General features: G+C 44.4%; 1 protein-coding gene across 1 annotated transcript in view; it reads right to left on the bottom strand.

Moving 5' to 3' along the window:
* Nucleotides 1-7,816: 7,816 nt before the first annotated feature.
* The window catches only part of LOC109423574 (serine-rich adhesin for platelets), a 243,770-nt gene continuing 231,606 nt past the window's right edge, over nucleotides 7,817-19,980 (bottom strand). Inside the window, exon 9 of the mRNA XM_062860911.1 lies at nucleotides 7,817-10,238. Within this exon, the coding sequence (XP_062716895.1) occupies nucleotides 10,076-10,238 (163 nt within the window). The 3' untranslated portion in view covers nucleotides 7,817-10,075. The remainder of the gene's footprint in view (nucleotides 10,239-19,980) is intronic.

Here is a 19,980-nt window from a genome sequence, read left to right as displayed (position 1 = left end):
CCTCTCCGGATTCTGTGGAGAATCCTCTCCGGATTCTGTGGAGAATCCTCTCCAGATTCTGTGTAGAATCCTCTCCGGATTCTGTGTAGAATCCTCTCCGGATTCTGTGGAGAATCCTCTCCAGATTCTGTGGAGAATCCTCTCCGGATTCTGTGGAGAATCCTCTCCGGATTCTGTGGAGAATCCTCTCCGGATTCTGTGGAGAATCCTCTCCGGATTCTGTGGAGAATCCTCTCCGGATTCTGTGGAGAATCCTCTCCGGATTCTGTGGAGAATCCTCTCCGGATTCTGTGGAGAATCCTCTCCGGATTCTGTGGAGAATCCCCTCCGGATTCTGTGGAGAATCCTCTCCGGATTCTGTGGAGAATCCCCTCCGGATTCTGTGGAGAATCCTCTCCGGATTCTGTGGAGAATCCTCTCCGGATTCTGTGGAGAATCCTCTCCGGATTCTGTGGAGAATCCTCTCCGGATTCTGTGGAGAATCCTCTCCAGATTCTGTGGAGAATCCTCTCCAGAATCTGTGGAGAATCCTCTACGGATTCTGTGGAGAATCCTCTCCGGATTCTGTGGAGAATCCTCTCCGCATTCTGTGGAGAATCCTCTCCGGATTCTGTGGAGAATCCTCTCCGGATTCCGTGGAGAATTCTCTCCGGATTCTGTGGAGAATCCTCTCCGGATTCTGTGGAGAATCCTCTCCGGATTCTGTGGAGAATCCTCTCCAGATTCTGTGGAGAATCCTCTCCAGATTCTGTGGAGAATCCTCTCCAGATTCTGTGGAGAATCCTCTCCGGATTCTGTGGAGAATCCTCTCCGCATTCTGTGGAGAACCCTCTTCGGATTCTGTAGAGTATCCTCTCCGGATTCTGTGGAGAATCCTCTCCGGATTCTGTGGAGAACCCTCTCCGGATTCTGTGGAGAATCCTCTCCGGATTCTGTGGAGAATCCTCTCCAGATTCTGTGTAGAATCCTCTCCGGATTCTGTGTAGAATCCTCTCCGGATTCTGTGGAGAATCCTCTCCAGATTCTGTGGAGAATCCTCTCCGGATGCTGTGGAAAATCCTCTCCGGATTCTGTGGAGAATCCTCTCCGGATTCTGTGGAGAATCCTCTCCGGATTCTGTGGAGAATCCTCTCCGGATTCTGTGGAGAATCCTCTCCGGATTCTGTGGAGAATCCTCTCCGGATTCTGTGGAGAATCCTCTCCGGATTCTGTGGAGAATCCTCTCCGGATTCTGTGGAGAATCCTCTCCGGATTCTGTGGAGAATCCTCTCCGGATTCTGTGGAGAATCCTCTCCGGATTCTGTGGAGAATCCTCTCCGGATTCTGTGGAGAATCCTCTCCGGTTTCTGTGGAGAATCCTCTCCGGATTCTGTGGAGAATCCTCTCCAGATTCTGTGGAGAATCCTCTCCAGAATCTGTGGAGAATCCTCTCCGGATTCTGTGGAGAATCCTCTCCGGATTCTGTGGAGAATCCTCTCCGCATTCTGTGGAGAATCCTCTCCGGATTCTGTGGAGAATCCTCTCCGGATTCTGTAGAGAATCCTCTCCGGATTCTGTGGAGAATCCTCTCCGGATTCTGTGGAGAATCCTCTCCGGATTCTGTGGAGAATCCTCTCCGGATTCTGTGGAGAATCCTCTCCGGATTCTGTGGAGAATCCTCTCCGGTTTCTGTGGAGAATCCTCTCCGGATTCGGTGGAGAATTCTCTCCGTATTCTGTGGAGAATCCTCTCCGTATTCTGTGGAGAATCCTCTCCAGTTTCTGTGGAGAATCCTCTCCGGATTCTGTGGAGAATCCTCTTCGGATTCTGTGGAGAATCCTCTCAGGATTCTGAGGAGAATCCTCTCAGGATTCTGAGGAGAATCCTCTCAGGATTCGGAGGAGAATCCTCTCCGGATTCGGAGGAGAATCCTCTCCAGATTCTGTGGAGAATCCTCTCCGGATTCTGTGGAGAATCCTCTCCGTATTCTGTGGAGAATCCTCTCCGTATTCTGTGGAGAATCCTTTCCGGATTCTGTGGAGAATCCTCTCCGGTTTCTGTGGAGAATCCTCTCCGGATTCTGTGGAGAATCCTCTCCGGATTCTGTGGAGAATCCTCTCCGGATTCTGTGGAGAATCCTCTCCGGATTCTGTGGAGAATCCTCTCCGGATTCTGTGGAGAATCCTCTCCGGATTCTGTGGAGAATCCTCTCCGGATTCTGTGGAGAATCCTCTCCGGATTCTGTGGAGAATCCTCTCCGGATTCTGTGGAGAATCCTCTCCGGATTCTGTGGAGAATCCTCTCCGGATTCTGTGGAGAATCCTCTCCGGATTCTGTGGAGAATCCTCTCCGGATTCTGTGGAGAATCCTCTCCGGATTCTGTGGAGAATCCTCTCCGGATTCTGTGGAGAATCCTCTCCGGATTCTGTGGAGAATCCTCTCCGGATTCTGTGGAGAATCCTCTCCGGATTCTGTGGAGAATCCTCTCCGGATTCTGTGGAGAATCCTCTCCGGATTCTGTGGAGAATCCTCTCCGGATTCTGTGGAGAATCCTCTCCGGATTCTGAGGAGAATCCTCTCCGGATTCTGAGGAGAATCCTCTCAGGATTCGGAAGAGAATCCTCTCCGGATTCGGAGGAGAATCCTCTCCAGATTCTGTGGAGAATCCTCTCCGGATTCTGTGGAGAATCCTCTCCGTATTCTGTGGAGAATCCTCTCCGTATTCTGTGGAGAATCCTTTCCAGATTCTGTGGAGAATCCTCTCCGGTTTCTGTGGAGAATCCTCTCCGGATTCTGTGGAGAATCTTCTCCGGATTCTGTGGAGAATCCTCTCCGTATTCTGTGTAGAATCCTCTCCGGATTCTGTGTAGAATCCTCTCCGGATTCTGTGGAGAATCCTCTCCGGATTCTGTGGAGAATCCTCTCCGGATTCTGTGGAGAATCCTCTCCGGATTCTGTGGAGAATCCTCTCCGGATTCTGTGGAGAATCCTCTCCGGATTCTGTGGAACATCCTCTCCGGATTCTGTGGAGAATCCTCTCCGGATTCTGTGGAGAATCCTCTCCGGATTCTGTGGAGAATCCTCTCCGGATTCTGTGGAGAATCCTCTCCGGATTCTGTGGAGAATCCTCTCCGGATTCTGTGGAGAATCCTCTCCGGATTCTGTGGAGAATCCTCTCCGGATTCTGTGGAGAATCCCCTCCGGATTCTGTGGAGAATCCTCTCCGGATTCTGTGGAGAATCCTCTCCGGATTCTGTGGAGAATCCTCTCCGGATTCTGTGGAGAAACCTCTCCGGATTCTGTGGAGAATCCTCTCCGGATTCTGTGGAGAAACCTCTCCGGATTCTGTGGAGAATCCTCTCCGGATTCTGTGGAGAATCCTCTCCGGATTCTGTGGAAAATCCCCTCCGGATTCTGTGGAGAATCCTCTCCGGATTCTGTGGAGAATCCTCTCCGGATTCTGTGGAGAATCCTCTCCAGATTCTGTGGAGAATCCTCTCCAGAATCTGTGGAGAATCCTCTACGGATTCTGTGGAGAATCCTCTCCGGATTCTGTGGAGAATCCTCTCCGGATTCTGTGGAGAATCCTCTCCGGATTCTGTGGAGAATCCTCTCCGGATTCCGTGGAGAATTCTCTCCGGATTCTGTGGAGAATCCTCTCCGGATTCTGTGGAGAATCCTCTCCGGATTCTGTGGAGAATCCTCTCCAGATTCTGTGGAGAATCCTCTCCAGATTCTGTGGAGAATCCTCTCCAGATTCTGTGGAGAATCCTCTCCGGATTCTGTGGAGAATCCTCTCCGCATTCTGTGGAGAACCCTCTTCGGATTCTGTAGAGTATCCTCTCCGGATTCTGTGGAGAATCCTCTCCGGATTCTGTGGAGAACCCTCTCCGGATTCTGTGGAGAATCCTCTCCGGATTCTGTGGAGAATCCTCTCCAGATTCTGTGTAGAATCCTCTCCGGATTCTGTGTAGAATCCTCTCCGGATTCTGTGGAGAATCCTCTCCAGATTCTGTGGAGAATCCTCTCCGGATTCTGTGGAGAATCCTCTCCGGATTCTGTGGAGAATCCTCTCCGGATTCTGTGGAGAATCCTCTCCGGATTCTGTGGAGAATCCTCTCCGGATTCTGTGGAGAATCCTCTCCGGATTCTGTGGAGAATCCTCTCCGGATTCTGTGGAGAATCCTCTCCGGATTCTGTGGAGAATCCTCTCCGGATTCTGTGGAGAATCCTCTCCGGATTCTGTGGAGAATCCTCTCCGGATTCTGTGGAGAATCCTCTCCGGATTCTGTGGAGAATCCCCTCCGGATTCTGTGGAGAATCCTCTCCGGATTCTGTGGAGAATCCTCTCCAGATTCTGTGGAGAATCCTCTCCAGAATCTGTGGAGAATCCTCTCCGGATTCTGTGGAGAATCCTCTCCGGATTCTGTGGAGAATCCTCTCCGGATTCTGTGGAGAATCCTCTCCGCATTCTGTGGAGAATCCTCTCCGGATTCTGTGGAGAATCCTCTCCGGATTCTGTAGAGAATCCTCTCCGGATTCTGTGGAGAATCCTCTCCGGATTCTGTGGAGAATCCTCTCCGGATTCTGTGGAGAATCCGCTCCGGATTCTGTGGAGAATCCTCTCCGGATTCTATGGAGAATCCTCTCCGGTTTCTGTGGAGAATCCTCTCCGGATTCGGTGGAGAATCCTCTCCGTATTCTGTGGAGAATCCTCTCCGTATTCTGTGGAGAATCCTCTCCGGTTTCTGTGGAGAATCCTCTCCGGATTCTGTGGAGAATCCTCTCCGGATTCTGTGGAGAATCCTCACAGGATTCTGAGGAGAATCCTCTCAGGATTCTGAGGAGAATCCTCTCAGGATTCGGAGGAGAATCCTCTCCGGATTCGGAGGAGAATCCTCTCCAGATTCTGTGGAGAATCCTCTCCGGATTCTGTGGAGAATCCTCTCCGTATTCTGTGGAGAATCCTCTCCGTATTCTGTGGAGAATCCTTTCCGGATTCTGTGGAGAATCCTCTCCGGTTTCTGTGGAGAATTCTCTCCGGATTCTGTGGAGAATCCTCTCCGGATTCTGTGGAGAATCCTCTCCGGATTCTGTGGAGAATCCTCTCCGGATTCTGTGGAGAATCCTCTCCGGATTCTGTGGAGAATCCTCTCCGGATTCTGTGGAGAATCCTCTCCGGATTCTGTGGAGAATCCTCTCCGGATTCTGTGGAGAATCCTCTCCGGATTCTGTGGAGAATCCTCTCCGGATTCTGTGGAGAATCCTCTCCGGATTCTGTGGAGAATCCTCTCCGGATTCTGTGGAGAATCCTCTCCGGATTCTGTGGAGAATCCTCTCCGGATTCTGTGGAGAATCCTCTCCGGATTCTGTGGAGAATCCTCTCCGGATTCTGTGGAGAATCCTCTCCGGATTCTGTGGAGAATCCTCTCCGGATTCTGTGGAGAATCCTCTCCGGATTCTGTGGAGAATCCTCTCCGGATTCTGTGGAGAATCCTCTCCGGATTCTGTGGAGAATCCTCTCCGGATTCTGTGGAGAATCCTCTCCGGATTCTGTGGAGAATCCTCTCCGGATTCTGTGGAGAATCCTCTCCGGATTCTGTGGAGAATCCCCTCCGGATTCTGTGGAGCATCCTCTCCGGATTCTGTGGAGAATCCTCTCCGGATTCTGTGGAGAATCCTCTCCGGATTTTGTGGAGAATCCTCTCCGGATTCTGTGGAGAATCATCTCCGGATTCTGTGGAGAATCCTCTCAGCATTCTGAGGAGAATCCTCTCAGCATTCTGAGGAGAATCCTCTCAGCATTCTGAGGAGAATCCTCTCAGCATTCTGAGGAGAATCCGCTCAGGATTCTGAGGAGAATCCGCCCAGGATTCTGAGGAGAATCCGCCCAGGATTCTGAGGAGAATCCGCCCAGGATTCTGAGGAGAATCCGCCCAGGATTCTGAGGAGAATCCGCCCAGGATTCTGAGGAGAATCCGCCCAGGATTCTGAGGAGAATCCGCTCAGGATTCTGAGGAGAATCCGCTCAGGATTCTGGGGAGAATCCGCTCAGGATTCTGAGGAGAACCCTTTCAATATTCTGAGGAGAATCCTCTCAGGATTCTGAGGAGAATCCTCTCAGGATTCTGTGGAGCATCCTCTCAGGATTCTGTGGAGAATCCTCTCAGAATTCTGTGGAGAATCCTCTCAGGATTCTGTGGAGAATCCTCTCAGGATTCTGTGGAGAATCCTCTCAGGATTCTGTGGAGAATCCTCTCAGGATTCTGTGGAGAATCCTCTGAGGATTCTTAGGAGAAGTCTCTCAGGATTCTGAGGAAGATTCCTCTCAGGGTTCTGAGGAGAAGCCTCTCAGGATTCTGAGGAGAATCCTCTCAGGATTCTGAGGAGAATCCTCTCAGGGTTCTGAGGAGAATCCTCTCAGGGTTCTGAGGAGAATCCTCTCAGGGTTCTGAGGAGAATCCTCTCCGGGTTCTGAGGAGAATCCTCTCAGGATTCTGAGGAGAATCCTCTCAGGATTCTGAGGAGAATTCTCTCAAGATTCTGAGGAGAATCCTCTCAGGATTCTGAGGAGAATCCTCTCAGGATTCTGAGGAGAATCCTTTCAGGATTCTGATGAGAATGGTCAAAAGATTCTGAGGATAATCCACTCAGGAGTCTGAAGAGAATCCACTCAGGATTATATGGAGAATCTCTCAGGATTCTGTGAAGAATACTCTCAGGATTCTGTGAAGAATCCTCCCCAGATTCTGTTGAGAATCCTCTCCGGATTTTGTGGAGGATCCTCTCCGGATTCTGTGGAAAATCCTCTCCGGATTCTGTGGAGAATCTTCTCAGGATTCTGTGGAGGATCCTCCCAAGATTCTGTGGTGAATCCTCCCAAGATTCTGTGGTGAATCCTCCCAACATTCTGTGGAGAATCCTCCCAAGATTCTATGGAGAATCCTCCCAAGATTCTGTGGAGAATCTTCCCAAGATTCTGAGGAGAATCCTCCAAAGATTCTGTGGAGAATCCTGTCAGGATTCTGAGGAGAATCCTGGCAGGATTCTGAGGAGAATCCTGTCAGGATTCTGAGGAGAATCCTGCCAGGATTATGAGGAGAATCCTGTCAGGAGTCATAAGAGAATCCACTCAGGATTCCGTGGAGAATACTTTTAGAATGCTGTGAAGATTCCTCTCAGGATTCAGTGGAGAAACTTCTCGGGGTTCTGTGGAGAATCCTTTCAGAATTCCATGGAGAATTCTCTCAGGGTTCTGTGGAGAATACTCTTAGAATGATGTAGAGAATCCTCTCAGGATTCAGTGGAAAATCTTCTTAGGAATCTGTGGAGATTCCTCTCAGGATTCTGAGAAAAATCTTTTCGGGTTTCTGTGGAGAATCCTCTTCGGATTCTTTGGAGAAGCCTCGCAGAATTATGTGGAGAATCTTCTCGTAGTTCTGTGGAGAATTCTCTCAGAATTCCGTGGAGAATCTTCTCAGGGTCCTGTTGAGAATAGTCTTAGAATGCTGTGGAGAATCCTCTCAGGATTCTGTGGAGAATCCTCTCATGATTCTGTGGAGAATTCTCTCAGATATCTGTGTAGAATCCGCTCATGATTTTGTGGAGAATTCTCTCAAGATTCTGTGGAGAATCCTTTAAGGATTTCTGAATTCAAAGTTGTATCTTGTAAAAATCTTAGACGGATCTTTCGTTGCGATCAACCCTCTTGAATTGGAAACTGCACTGAAACAAATCGTCATCCTTAGTTTGCCCTTGCTTTTTTATTGTTTCGATTTCCAAATGCTGTTTTCTTCCAGTGTAATTTCCAATTGAACTTCACGCTATTTGATTGATTTGCCCATCGTTTGTCACTCGAGTGTTTTTGTTTTCTCTCTTTGAATTGTCCGAGTAGATGTACTTATAGATACAAATCACAACACAGAGTATGGTGGTGGTTTGAGCGTGAACTTGCCTGTTAGTGAGCCATCAAAGTTGGCTCACGTGATTCGGTTTTGAGATTTGTGTTCAGCGTTTCACTCATTTGGTTGCTATGATTATTGTTTGCTGTTGGGACACGGAACCCAAACAAACCGCTGTCATTGTGACAGTTGTCATATTTCAACAAATTGTCATCCGATGACAGGCGGATGTTTCGGTTCAGTGTACCGAGTCTCAGCTAAGTATAATTGTAGACGAGAGTAGTAGAGCAGCTACGTGAAGTTAATAAAAAAGTACAGTATTTGAAAAACAGACTATTTTGAGCATTTCCAGTTTTCTTTTTCAGTTTCCACTACAATTAATAATAGAAGACAGTAAAGAGTTTCGCTACGGTTTGCTTGATTTCCGATTATCGTTTCCTATTTTCACTCGTCGTTTCCGAGCAACTAATATCACAATCAATAGAAAAGCTGCTTGCTGCGATCACACTCTTCTTGACAATTGGGTGTTTCGATTCGGCTTTTGGCGCTTCGTTTGTCCGTTCGATAGTTAGAAGGAGAGTTCGTTACTTAAAAACAATAGAGAGATTCGTCAAAATATGCTCGTGGCTTTGAGATGTCGGATTGAGTGAGCGAGTTATTGCCATCGATTTTTGAGCCATGCTTTATGTGCGTTACATTCGGTGACGGTAAACAATAGGCGCACGCCAACACCACAATAAGAGAATAAAACTGAGCAGATTGTTTGTTTACTTAGTGTCAATAAATATATGCAACAAATACCATTTCACACTGGCACAGTTGTTAGCCTCTGTTGCTCTTTCGTTTTTTTTTTCAATCCTTCATTCTCGCTCTCTGAGTACGGAGTGGGTTACTTCTTATGAGTAGGTAATAATATGGTTTTATTAGAATTAGGACATCGATCAACACTTAGTTTCTAGGTACAACCATGTTTCTTACTTCATTTCTCTCCATTTTTATTTATGTTTTATTTGCGAAAGAGTGTATGTGTGTGTGTGTGGGATAAACTTGCTTTTATCTATTCTACTTCGAGAGTGTATTTGTGAGAAAGAGCGAAAGAGTTTCTCAAGGAAGGAACGATTGCCTACTCCGAAGAAAACGGTATCCGTTTGACACTTGTTTTTGTTTGACAATTTTCTCTATAATACTGGAAAGATTAAAAGTCATCTATGTAGAGTTGCAGTTGTTTTCCGGGTTGGTAACGGTTGCCATGGTAACGTTCTACTGTCAAAAAGTGAGTGAATGAGTCAGTGTGAGTGTGAGTCTGTGTGCACGAGAAAGAGAAACAGTTATATAATGAAAGGGAAGGAGGGTGGGGGCTCATTGTTCGGACCTATTTTGCTTTTTTCTAAATGACTCTTGTTTACACTACGAAAAAGGCCACGCCCACGGTTGTTTTTTTCTGTTGTTCCAGTTTTGATTTTTGATGCACCCTCTTACGTTGCTAAGAAATAGTTCCGTTTAAAAGACTGCGAGATACTTGTCTCCCATCATATTTTTTGTTTCGGCAATAACAATTCTCATTATTTACACAATGGATTATGTACTAGATTCATTTGTTTTTTTTTACTTCTCTGTGTTAAAGTGTAGAAAGATCAACAACAAAAAGTTTACAAAACAGTTTTTTCTCTTCTTAAGTCTAAACGTATGTCCTATATGGAGAGCTTTTACACTGTCAAATAGATACTTTATGTATAATTTTTTAAACTGGAAGTTCGTGTACTTCAATGTATGCGTGTGAGTGAACATCTGTGTGAGTCCTTATGAGTTTTGTATATATTTCAATGCTGATGATAATTTGACAATTTGCAGTTGGCGACATGGTCGCCATGTATGAATGTAATCAGTTTCAGTTTTCAGTTTTGTTCTACTTTTTTTTTGTTTATTTCTGTGGGATCTTTGACGTATTTATTTGCATTTGTTTATGTTTTAACAACCTCCGTTTCAGTGATTTGCTCAGGTGTGTTTTTTGTTTTGTCTTATTTGTTTTTACGATTACTAATTTCGAGGTGGCATTCGGTTTGTGTTTCACTTGTAAACATATACTGATTGAAGATTGTCTCTGAAAAATGTCTTTTTTCCGCTTGGATTTCGTTGGGACAGTGCCATGGCTGCCGTCAGGCAGCGACAATGGCAACTGTCAACTTGGCTTTTGTTTACGTTGAGCACGTTTGTTGTTGCTGTTGCTGCTGCTGTTGCTGTTGTTGTTGTTGCAACTGTTGTTGGTGGAGTTGCAGTTGGTGTTGCAACTGGTCACTTGCGTCTTGGGGTCTATGCGACTTCATGTGGGCACTGCGGCTTTTTACCTTATTAAATACCCTAAAAGTAGAGGTTTGAGGTTGACGATTCACAAAGGAGACATGGATTAATCAATAATTGTATCGGTGGTAGTAGTGGTGATGCGGAGAAGTGAGATTTTTACTGATCAGTAACGGTTTAGCTACCTGATGCACAATACGCTGAGCACATGTTTGGTATGGCTCATATGGTTTCAATCAGAAGAAATGCGTTTTGTTGCACGGATCTCACCGTATAAGGAAAACCACGCTTATCAGTTCATATTTGGGTAATTCTCGCTGAAACCAGACCGTCATCTACATAAAGTTTGGGATTTCGAATGTTTCTTTCTTACCTAACTCTTTTAGCATTTTGAAAAGCTTAGATTTTCAGTTTCCCAATGGTGCGTTCAGATTTGAGATCGGTGTTGCATTTCGGATTTGGGCAAGGGGGTTTCCAGTTCCCGGGAAAATTCAAGTGAGCTCAAAAAGGAGGGTCCCAAGTGACTTCAGGGGAATTCAGGAGGTTTTGAAGGGCATTCCGACAGATTCGTTGGCGTTTCAATGGGACTACGAGAATTCTGGGACGCTTCAATAGTGTTACGAGCGTTTCAAGTACGTTTCAAGGAGTGTTAAGGGCGTTTCAGGGGACCTCAGGAACCTTTAGGAAGCGTTAGAAGAGGTTTTGGGGCGTTTCGAGGCATTTCATATGGTTTATGAGGGTCTCTTAGAAGCATTTTAGGGCAAAACAATAACGGTTTTCAATGGTATTTCGAAGTAAGTAAGGGGATTTCAAGGGCGTATCAATAGTATTACGGGGGACTCAAACAATAAGAGAATTTAGAGGAAATAAGGGAAATTTTCAGGAGCGTTTAGAGTTCTCGTGTTTGTTTAGGAGAGTGAGTGAGAAAAAAGAAAAATCAAGCTACGCCATTGCCCCTAACACCACCGCTCTGAAACCCTCTACAATGCGACTGAGACTCCTAAAAACACATTCCTGACACCCTGGAACGCCCCGAAAGCCCCTTAAAGACCACCTGTTAAGCCCCTAAAACTCCTGGAACCCACTGAAGCGCCATTGAGAACTCCTGGAACCCCTCTGAGACTTCCTGAAGATCCTCTGTGATCCCCTGAAGGGCTCTTGAAAAACCCTGAAACTCCCTGAGATCCCCAAGGACACCCCGAAACGCCCTTGGAAACCCATGGAACGTCCTGAAACGCCTTTGAGTTCCCTGGAAACGCCCCACGATTGTGATCCCTTGAAACTCACTTGCGGCCTCAAGGAGCCGCTTGAGACCTCTTCAAACGAGACCCTGAGACCTTCTGGTTCAGAAACCCCATGAAATGCTCATGAGAACTCCTGGAACCCTCGGAAATTACCTGAGGCCCCTCAAAGCGCAAATGAGTCTCTCTGGAACCCCCTCAGACCTCCTTAAATATTCCTGAAACCCCATAAGACCCCCTTGTAGGCCTCCGAAAATCCCTTAAGGTTCGTGAGTACAAATAGATGAAGGAACATTAATGATGAAAAAAATGTTCCTCTCATATGGTCAAGTCTAAGCCGTAACAGAGTACTTAAACTTCATAACTTCAACTTTGACTATGCTTGTCTCAACCGTTTGGGGCTTTCCATCAATGACGTAAGGGATTTTTTGCGATTTTCCGACACCCCCTCTCCCCCTTTTAAGATTTTTTGTATGAAACCCAATTTTTTTGTATGGCACGTAAGATTGCTCAAACCCCCCCCCCCCTCCCCCCAGAAACCCTTACGTAATTAATGGACAGCCCCTTTGGAGCTGGAGGGGTCAATATGACCCCAGCAATGAAACCAAGCACAACAAACCTATTTGAGGTCATCGAGATTGCGGCAACAGTGGCGAAAATATCCAGCTACAGAGGGTTAAACTCTCTATACATACAGCCTGGACTCGCTGGTTGGGGTACGACTGCACTCCGATTAGCGAATCGTATTGCTGACTGCACCCCAAATTGGACTGACACAATAGTGTGCACACACCTTCAAAGTGTGATTACAGCGCAGGGATACGTCGGATCGAATCGAGGTCTTCGGTGCACTTATTCCTTGTAAAAGAAGGAATAAGTGCACCGAAGACGTCGAGGCGATCCGAGGCAAATGTGCACTTTTATCACACTTTTTAGGCGTACCAAAAAAAGTGTGATAGTCCAATTTGAGATGTAGTCTGCAATATTCGTTCGATGGGCCAACTGGCAACTGATCAAAATACTGTAGACACGCGCAAGTGACAAAAAAAACTAAAAAAAATATTCACGTACTTGTACAAACATTCTGTATACAGGAGCTGCGATGCGACGGCGATCAGACGTCAAACTCGATTTGATATTGATTTTGACATTTTGGTTAGTTTTTGTCTCAATCAGCGAACATCCAACCAACGAGATAGCTCATTAAACGAACCCCCAATGAACGAATCTGCACTGTAAATCATCTGGGTAAACTTTAGGAGGAAGCCCTAGAGAAAGTTCGAGAGAATCCCTTGGATAAAACTCAGGATGAATTTATTAAGATAAAGGTATGATGAAGCCACACCCCAAATTCCGAACAGCACAAATCTAAACAACCAAATGACAGTAAACGCTGAAAAGATGATCCATTGATTACCCGCAGGTGGTGACCAATTGGTCAGCTTTCCTATGCAAATCATCATTTAGTCCTTTAGATTTCATGGAAACATCTAGAGATCTAGAGAGATCTTTCTTCGAATCCAACTTCGAAGTCAGTCATATCGGTACATAACATCAGACTCAAATTACTTCGGAGACCAGCGAAAAGCAGCGTTTCACTCCATGGCCCATCGTCTCTACAACATGCTTACGGAAAGTGAAGATTTCGTCGGAAGGTGGAACAAAATCGACCCCGAGCAAAGGTGGATAACAAAAAGATAACAAGTTCTTATACCTGGTTATCATTCGTTTAATAATTGAGTTTGTTATCATTTAGGTTGAATTTAGAGCCAAATATACTCCACGTATACCAAAATGATAAGAAGTTAAGTTACCATTGAGTTTAAGTTGATAACTAATTGTGTCATACTGTATTTTATTCAATATGTCATTTAGTTATCAAATACAGCTGATTGATAACAAGTTTTGTTATCATTTGGTTATCATTCAGAGCTTCTTTACCGACCAAAATAGTAAAAATCTACTTTACTGACATAGCTAGCAGTTGAAAAAAGTTTCTTATAATTATATAATTCATGTTTTCAACTATTGCGCCCAATGGGTCTTGAACCCTGATCGAGTGATTACCGGTCACAGCCGATACCCCTGTACCAAAGGGACTCAGTGAGAGGGAGAGTGGTTGAAGGGTACGCTTTCGTACTGCAGTCGCATTGAAGATGGTAAGCGGAATCTATTTTTAGATTCGAAGTCTATCAGGCCCTCAGTTTTGGGAAAGCATTGGAATGTGCGTTTGGAAACTGATAACATATTTTGTTATCATTTAGTATTTTTATGTTATCGCGATAGATCCAAATTATTGATAATCAAATTTGTTGTCATCTGATTATCATCAATGGACTACCCGCTTTGCGCGTAGCCACAGTTGATCAGCAGGAGTAAATCAATTTAATTTTGTATGGCGAAATGCATCTAATCTTGAATTACTTGAAATACAAAGCTTTTCCCGAAAAAATATTTGGTAGGCTTAATAGTGGTCACCATTGTACACAACCACTACCAAATATTTTTTCGAATAATGTGTTCCGCTTTGAAGAATTTGCCTTTAGATGGTATTCGCCATACAATATTTTTGCGATTTACTTTTAGCGATTTTTCGCGCATAGAAGCTAGCGCCACATTGGTCGATGCGGAGAGTAGGAAAACAGCCGATGTAGTTAATTCATTGGAAAAGATGGTAACAAAAATAACAATATGATAACACCGATAACTTAGTTTATTATCACAGTGATATCACTCAGTTATCCGTCTTTGCTCGGGTAGGTATTCGGGAACAAGTAACATGTGATACATATGATACATAGAGGGTTAGGGTAAAGGGTAGGGTAGATGGTTAGGGTCGAGGGGCGGGTAGAAGGTAGGATAGAGGGTTGGGTAGAGGTTTAGGTAGAGGGTTCGGGTAGAGACTAGGATAGAGGGTTAGGGTAGAGGAGAGGGTAGATGATTAGGGTAGAGAGTAGGGTAGCAGGTAGAGTAGCAGGTAAGGTAGAGGGTTGTGTTAGAGGTTAGGGTAGAGGGTAGGGTAGAAGGTAGGATAGAAGGTAGGGTAAAGGGTTAGGGTAGAAGGTAGGGTAGAGGGTAGGGTAGAGCGTAGGGTAGAAGGTAGAGTAGAAGGTAGGGTAGTGGGATTTGTAAGAGGGTAGGGTAGAAGGTAGGGTAGATGATAGAGTAATAGCACAGAGAAACAGACGTCACAGTTTCATTGCTTCCCATCGATCACGTTTTTAACGGTTGATTCAAATATTCAAATATAATAGTAGGTCGATCGATCACTCGCGGCGATGGTATCGTTTTTGCTCCTGTTTGACGTTTGCTCACTACCGCCATCTAGTGGCGGCCCGGCCAAACACAGTACGTTCAGCATTGGGCGATTACGTTTTCGTGACGATGTTTTATAATGAAATTTCTTCTAATTGTTACGTCTGTTTCTCTGTGGTAATAGGTAGGGTAGAAGGTAGAGTAGAGGGTTTGTTACAGGTAGGGTAGAGGGTAGGGTTGAGGGTGAGAGTAGAGGGCCGGGTCAAGGGTAGGGTAGAGGGTAGGGAAGAAGGTAGAGTATAGGGTAGGGTAGAAGGAAGGGTAGAGGGTTATGATACAGGCTAGGGTAGAAGGTAGGGTAAAAGTTAGGGTAGAGGGTAGGGTTGAGGATTAGGGTAGAATGTAGGGTGGTGGGTAGGTTAGAGAGTAGGGAAGAAGGTTGGGTAGAAGGTAGGGTAGAGGGTTATGTTACAGGATAAGATAAAAGGTAGGATAGAGGGGTGGGGTTGAGGGTTAGGGTAGAGGGCAGGGTAGAAGGTAGGGTAGAGGGTTATGTTACAGGGTAGGGTTGAAGGTAGGGTAAAGGTAAGGTTGAGGGTAGAGTTGAGGGTAAGATTAGGGTAGTATGTTAAAGAAGAGGGTGGGGTAAAAGGCAAGGTGGAAGATTAGGGTAGAGGGTAGGGATAGGATAGAGGTTTAGGGAAGGATGACATGAGATGAGAGATAAGATGAAATATGAGATGAGAGATGAGATGAGAGAAGAGATAAGAGATGACATGAGAGATGAGATGAGAGATGACATGTGAGATGACATGAGAGATGAAATGAGAAATGAGATGAGAGATGAGATTCAACGCAAGAACCTAAAGGCCGAGGAGAAAGAGTGAATGTTTGTAAGTTTCTGCATCTCAAAGAGTATTTATTACAATATTCTGGCGTTGTAAACATCAATGGATTTCAAACTGGAGCTACGGGCCATGCGAATTCCTCAAGAATCTTAAAGGCGATGAGGAAGTGAAATTGGCTTTTCAAATTATGTAGATCAAGCAGCATTATATAATAGGATCCCGGGTCATTTGCCGAACGCGATTTGGCCGAATGCCGTATGGCCGATCTCCATTGTATACCGAAAAATATCAACAATTTACAAATATAAAACTCGACGGTGACCAAAACCCTTAAGAACGAACTCCATTTGGCCAAATGGGTCGTCTGATCGAATGCCGTTTTGAGGGAAAATGAATGATAAAATAAAGTGGCCATGGCATTGTTTGCCGTTTCAGTATGTCTCAAAAGAACAGCCTATGATTCGAAGAAGGAAACAAGCTTATAAAATATCGGTAATTTCAACGCCAACTAATCAATGAATATCAAAACAAGAAAGAATAGCCTATGATTGAAAATGGAAATACTTCTGATGATCATATTGGCAGTTACAATGTCAAAAACTTCCTCTGAATTCTTTTGATCATGATTCGGCCAAACGACATTCGGCCAAATGAACTTTAACTTAAACTTTGCTCTTCTTCCTAGCACTTTCGATTCTTTCACGTGGCCCGTGACCAGACCATAGATTGGAAACCACTGATTTTTCAAGGATTAGATATTCAGAGATACCGAACCTTCAGATGATCTATCCGTAAAACATTTGCTCTAGCACTTTCGGTTCTTAAGATGTTCACGTGGCCCGTGACCATAGATTGGAAATCTCTGATCTTTGCAATACAACTATATTGTGATTAGCATTAGCATTAGCATTAGCATTAAGCGAGTCGCACAAATTCGTAGGTGGTACAGTCCTAGACCGCTGTTATGAGGGTTGCCTCCTTCCCGTCCGAACCAAAGCACAAAGATTTGGGACTAATCTCTGACTCTTAGACAAGACTGACGCAATCCTCCAATGGTCGAGCACTGTCCTGGCCACGTCCTTGCGACTGCTGAGGAATGGGAAAGGATGGTTAGGTTTGGACACCTATGAAAAATGTAGACAACTCTACGATCTCTCAGGCCTAGGTGTCACGGGAATTAGGGTGTTGTTAGTGGAAGGGTAAACTCCAAAGTATACGCTTGGTTAACGTTCAGGCACACCATTGTTAGACTGCTTCGAATCAGTTGTATGCCCAATTCATCCTGGTTTTCTCGTCATATTGTTGGCATTTGGTTGAATTACTAGATTCTTGGGTTGATAATCTGAAATATAAAATAATATTAACATCGTACGTCAAATAAGCTACATATTAGTGATACGCTCGCCACAGTTACATATTTTTAAAATCTTGTTTATATCGTACAATACATTTACCTGAATCCTGCTGAAATAAAATGTTAATTAGCAGTACATTGAAACACAAATACAAACACAAGGAAAAGAGCATCAAACTTTGATCTTGGAATATTTAAAAATACGGTAAATATCAAGATCAAAATTTGATTTGGTAGATCTTACACCGCAACGCACCATTCTAAGGTGATCTACCCACGTTACGGGGTCTTTGCAATACAACTATATTGTGATAAGCACATACTCCCTGAAGTGTAGAATGCAAAAAACCTTTTCATTTTATCCTCACAACTTTGGTTCTTGAGAAATTCCCGTAGGTTGGGAACCACTGGTCTTAGTAAAACTCGCCATCTGTTTATTGATTTCAAAGTAGCTCAACTCAAAATAAGTAAGTTTTGATAGATAATGTCCATCTTACTTTACTGGCGAAACTATTTAGGCTGATACGTAAAACGCTGGTTGAATAAACATCAAGTATTTGGCAGATAAAGTGTCTACAACATTTGTGCCCTTGGATGGATTGCAGCAGATTGATGTATGTTGCTTCAAATACATTAGCGTGAACCACGAGTTGTATCAAGTGTACAAATAGGTGAATATTGTAAAACGAAACGAATAATTGCGGAAACAATATTCAGAAAGGAACCTGTTAGATAGAGGTCATCAACTTCGTGCGTGGCTATGAACGCGCTGGCTGTACGCTGCGGCAGAAGACCTGGGAACATTAAACGTCTGGAGAGACTATGAAAAACCCAAAAAATCGACGAAGATGGTGCTCTACGGCGATGGAGTAAAGTTGCTTTGCAGCCATAAGTTCCCAAGATGTGTCCCTTACTTGCTTCCTTTGTATCACTCGATCCTCAGTTCAAAAAGGCATCTGGAATCTGTTCGTACGCGTTCAACACCTCACCAGAAGCTTCTCTACTGTCGAATTGTGAATTGTGCGGGCCTTGGACATTGATCAATGATCGATCATGTCCTCTTGTGGGGTGCCGGTAGTCCAGCGCGCCTCTAGCGTGTGGCTACAGGGTTTGGAAGCGTACGTCTCTACGGTCGATATTGGGGTGTTAGGCCATTCGGCTGAACGGTCATTAAGCCGAATGATCACTAAGCTAAGCCGTAACTGGTCACTGCCAAGGTCACTGCTTTTCAATTCTTGTTTCTATTTCCTGATTCAAAATGATATTTTTTGTATTAGCACACATATTCTAGAAAAAAAGCATATGCAACTCTGGAATAACCAAATTCAGTCATACAATGGTTGCATATTCTTTTGTAGAACATGTGTGCTACTCGGGCAGGTGGTTTGAACGGAATCGGAGCTAATCCAATCAAGATGGGCACGCACAAACTGACCACCTGCTTGCATCAGCCAATAGTGCGGATTTGGAAAACCCAACAGCTGCCGGAGGAGTGAAAGAAAGGGGTCATTTGCTCCATCTACAAGAAAGGTGACAAGTTGGAGTGTGAGAACTCCTGAGCCATCACTATTCCTAATGCCACCAGAAAGTATTATCCCAGGTAATCAGTCTTCCACCCAGAGTAAGAGAATTTACCGAAAGATTAAGCCGGCTTCGTCGATGGCCGCTCGACAACAGACCACATCTTCACCGTGCAAATCCCTGAACAGCAGGTACCAACTAACCACCTGTTTATCGATGAGAGCAGCTTCTCGAGGAAGCTCAGCAAACCGATCAAAGTGTCGTTGAATGGTGTAGAAAACTGCGTAAGAGTTTTAGGCGACCTGTCTCGTTCGTTCGAATCTGGTTGGGGAACTTTCTGGGAATGTGATGGACTCTCATGCCCACTTTTCAACATCGCCATGGAAGATGTTAAGCGACGAGCTGGGCTCAACAACCGGGTCACGTTTTTCACAAAATCGGGCTCATTTGACTGTTTTGTGGATGCTTTGGATATTGTTGCTAGAACATTTGGAACGGTGGCAAAACTGAAACATAAAGCAGCTAGGGTCGGACTGATGGTTAACGCGTTAAAAATGAAGCCACGAAAGACACGGCAAGCCTAGGCAAGGCAGCAGTGATATTGTGCGTTCAGCACTAAATTGCCTAAATTTCCTATGCGTTAAACATAACGTCAGAAGTAGTGCGCTGTACAGTAAATCTGGTTTTCTATACAGCGCACTACTTCCGACGTAATGTTTAACGCATAGGAAAGGCAGCGGAAGTCAATGAAGTTTTTTCGGAAACCAATTTAGTGTTAACGCCACAATACACAGATAAAAATAATGACATTTACACCTCATGTAAACTTCATTTTAGTCATGTAAATTAGTGTTATGATGTTTTGCAAGATATATCATGTAAATTTATGTTATATGTCATGTAAACACTCAGAGTCATGCTGAATTACATGACATATAATGGAAATTTACATGATATGTTATGACTTTTACATGATATGTCATGTAAACTTCTGTGACATCCCACGCTCCAAACATGTGCATCATATGTCACAGAATTTTATACTCCTTTTTCGATCTGTGTAGAATATTGCTATTTTCTATAGCCATATCGAAAGAGCTCATATTTCTGAGTATAACGTGATTTTATTGAGCTCCAATACCTTTGTTTTGATGGTTAACCGTTATGTGTCCTACAAACTTTTTGCTTTTTTCTACACCGTGCTTTTTAAATGGGCGATGGGTACCCGGGTACTCTGTCGGCCACAAAAGGGTTAAATAAACAAAACAATTTTAATTTACGTGGATAGAATGACAGTTCAATCGATAAAATGACAGTTCGCCCCGAACAAAAAAAAATCCCCATACAAACTTTAAATGCATTTTAAAAATAATTCCCAGACTCCAAAAATTATGAAATTTTGGATTTCGACTAACTTTTGGGCAGAGATTCCGATTATGAAATAATCCGGATACCCCTAAAGAACCCAATTGAAAACTATATAACCAGTTAGGGAGAGTTTGCTGAAAAAAACAAAGACTACACGGTTTATTAGCAGCAGCATATACTCATGATAAATGTAAACAGTCGACGGACTGAAATCG

The sequence above is a fragment of the Aedes albopictus genome, chromosome 1 (genome assembly GCF_035046485.1).
Source record: "Aedes albopictus strain Foshan chromosome 1, AalbF5, whole genome shotgun sequence".
Lineage (NCBI taxonomy): Eukaryota > Metazoa > Arthropoda > Insecta > Diptera > Culicidae > Aedes > Aedes albopictus.
The sequence above is the reverse complement of the archived record's forward strand: the minus strand, read 5'-3'. Positions and strand labels throughout refer to the sequence as shown.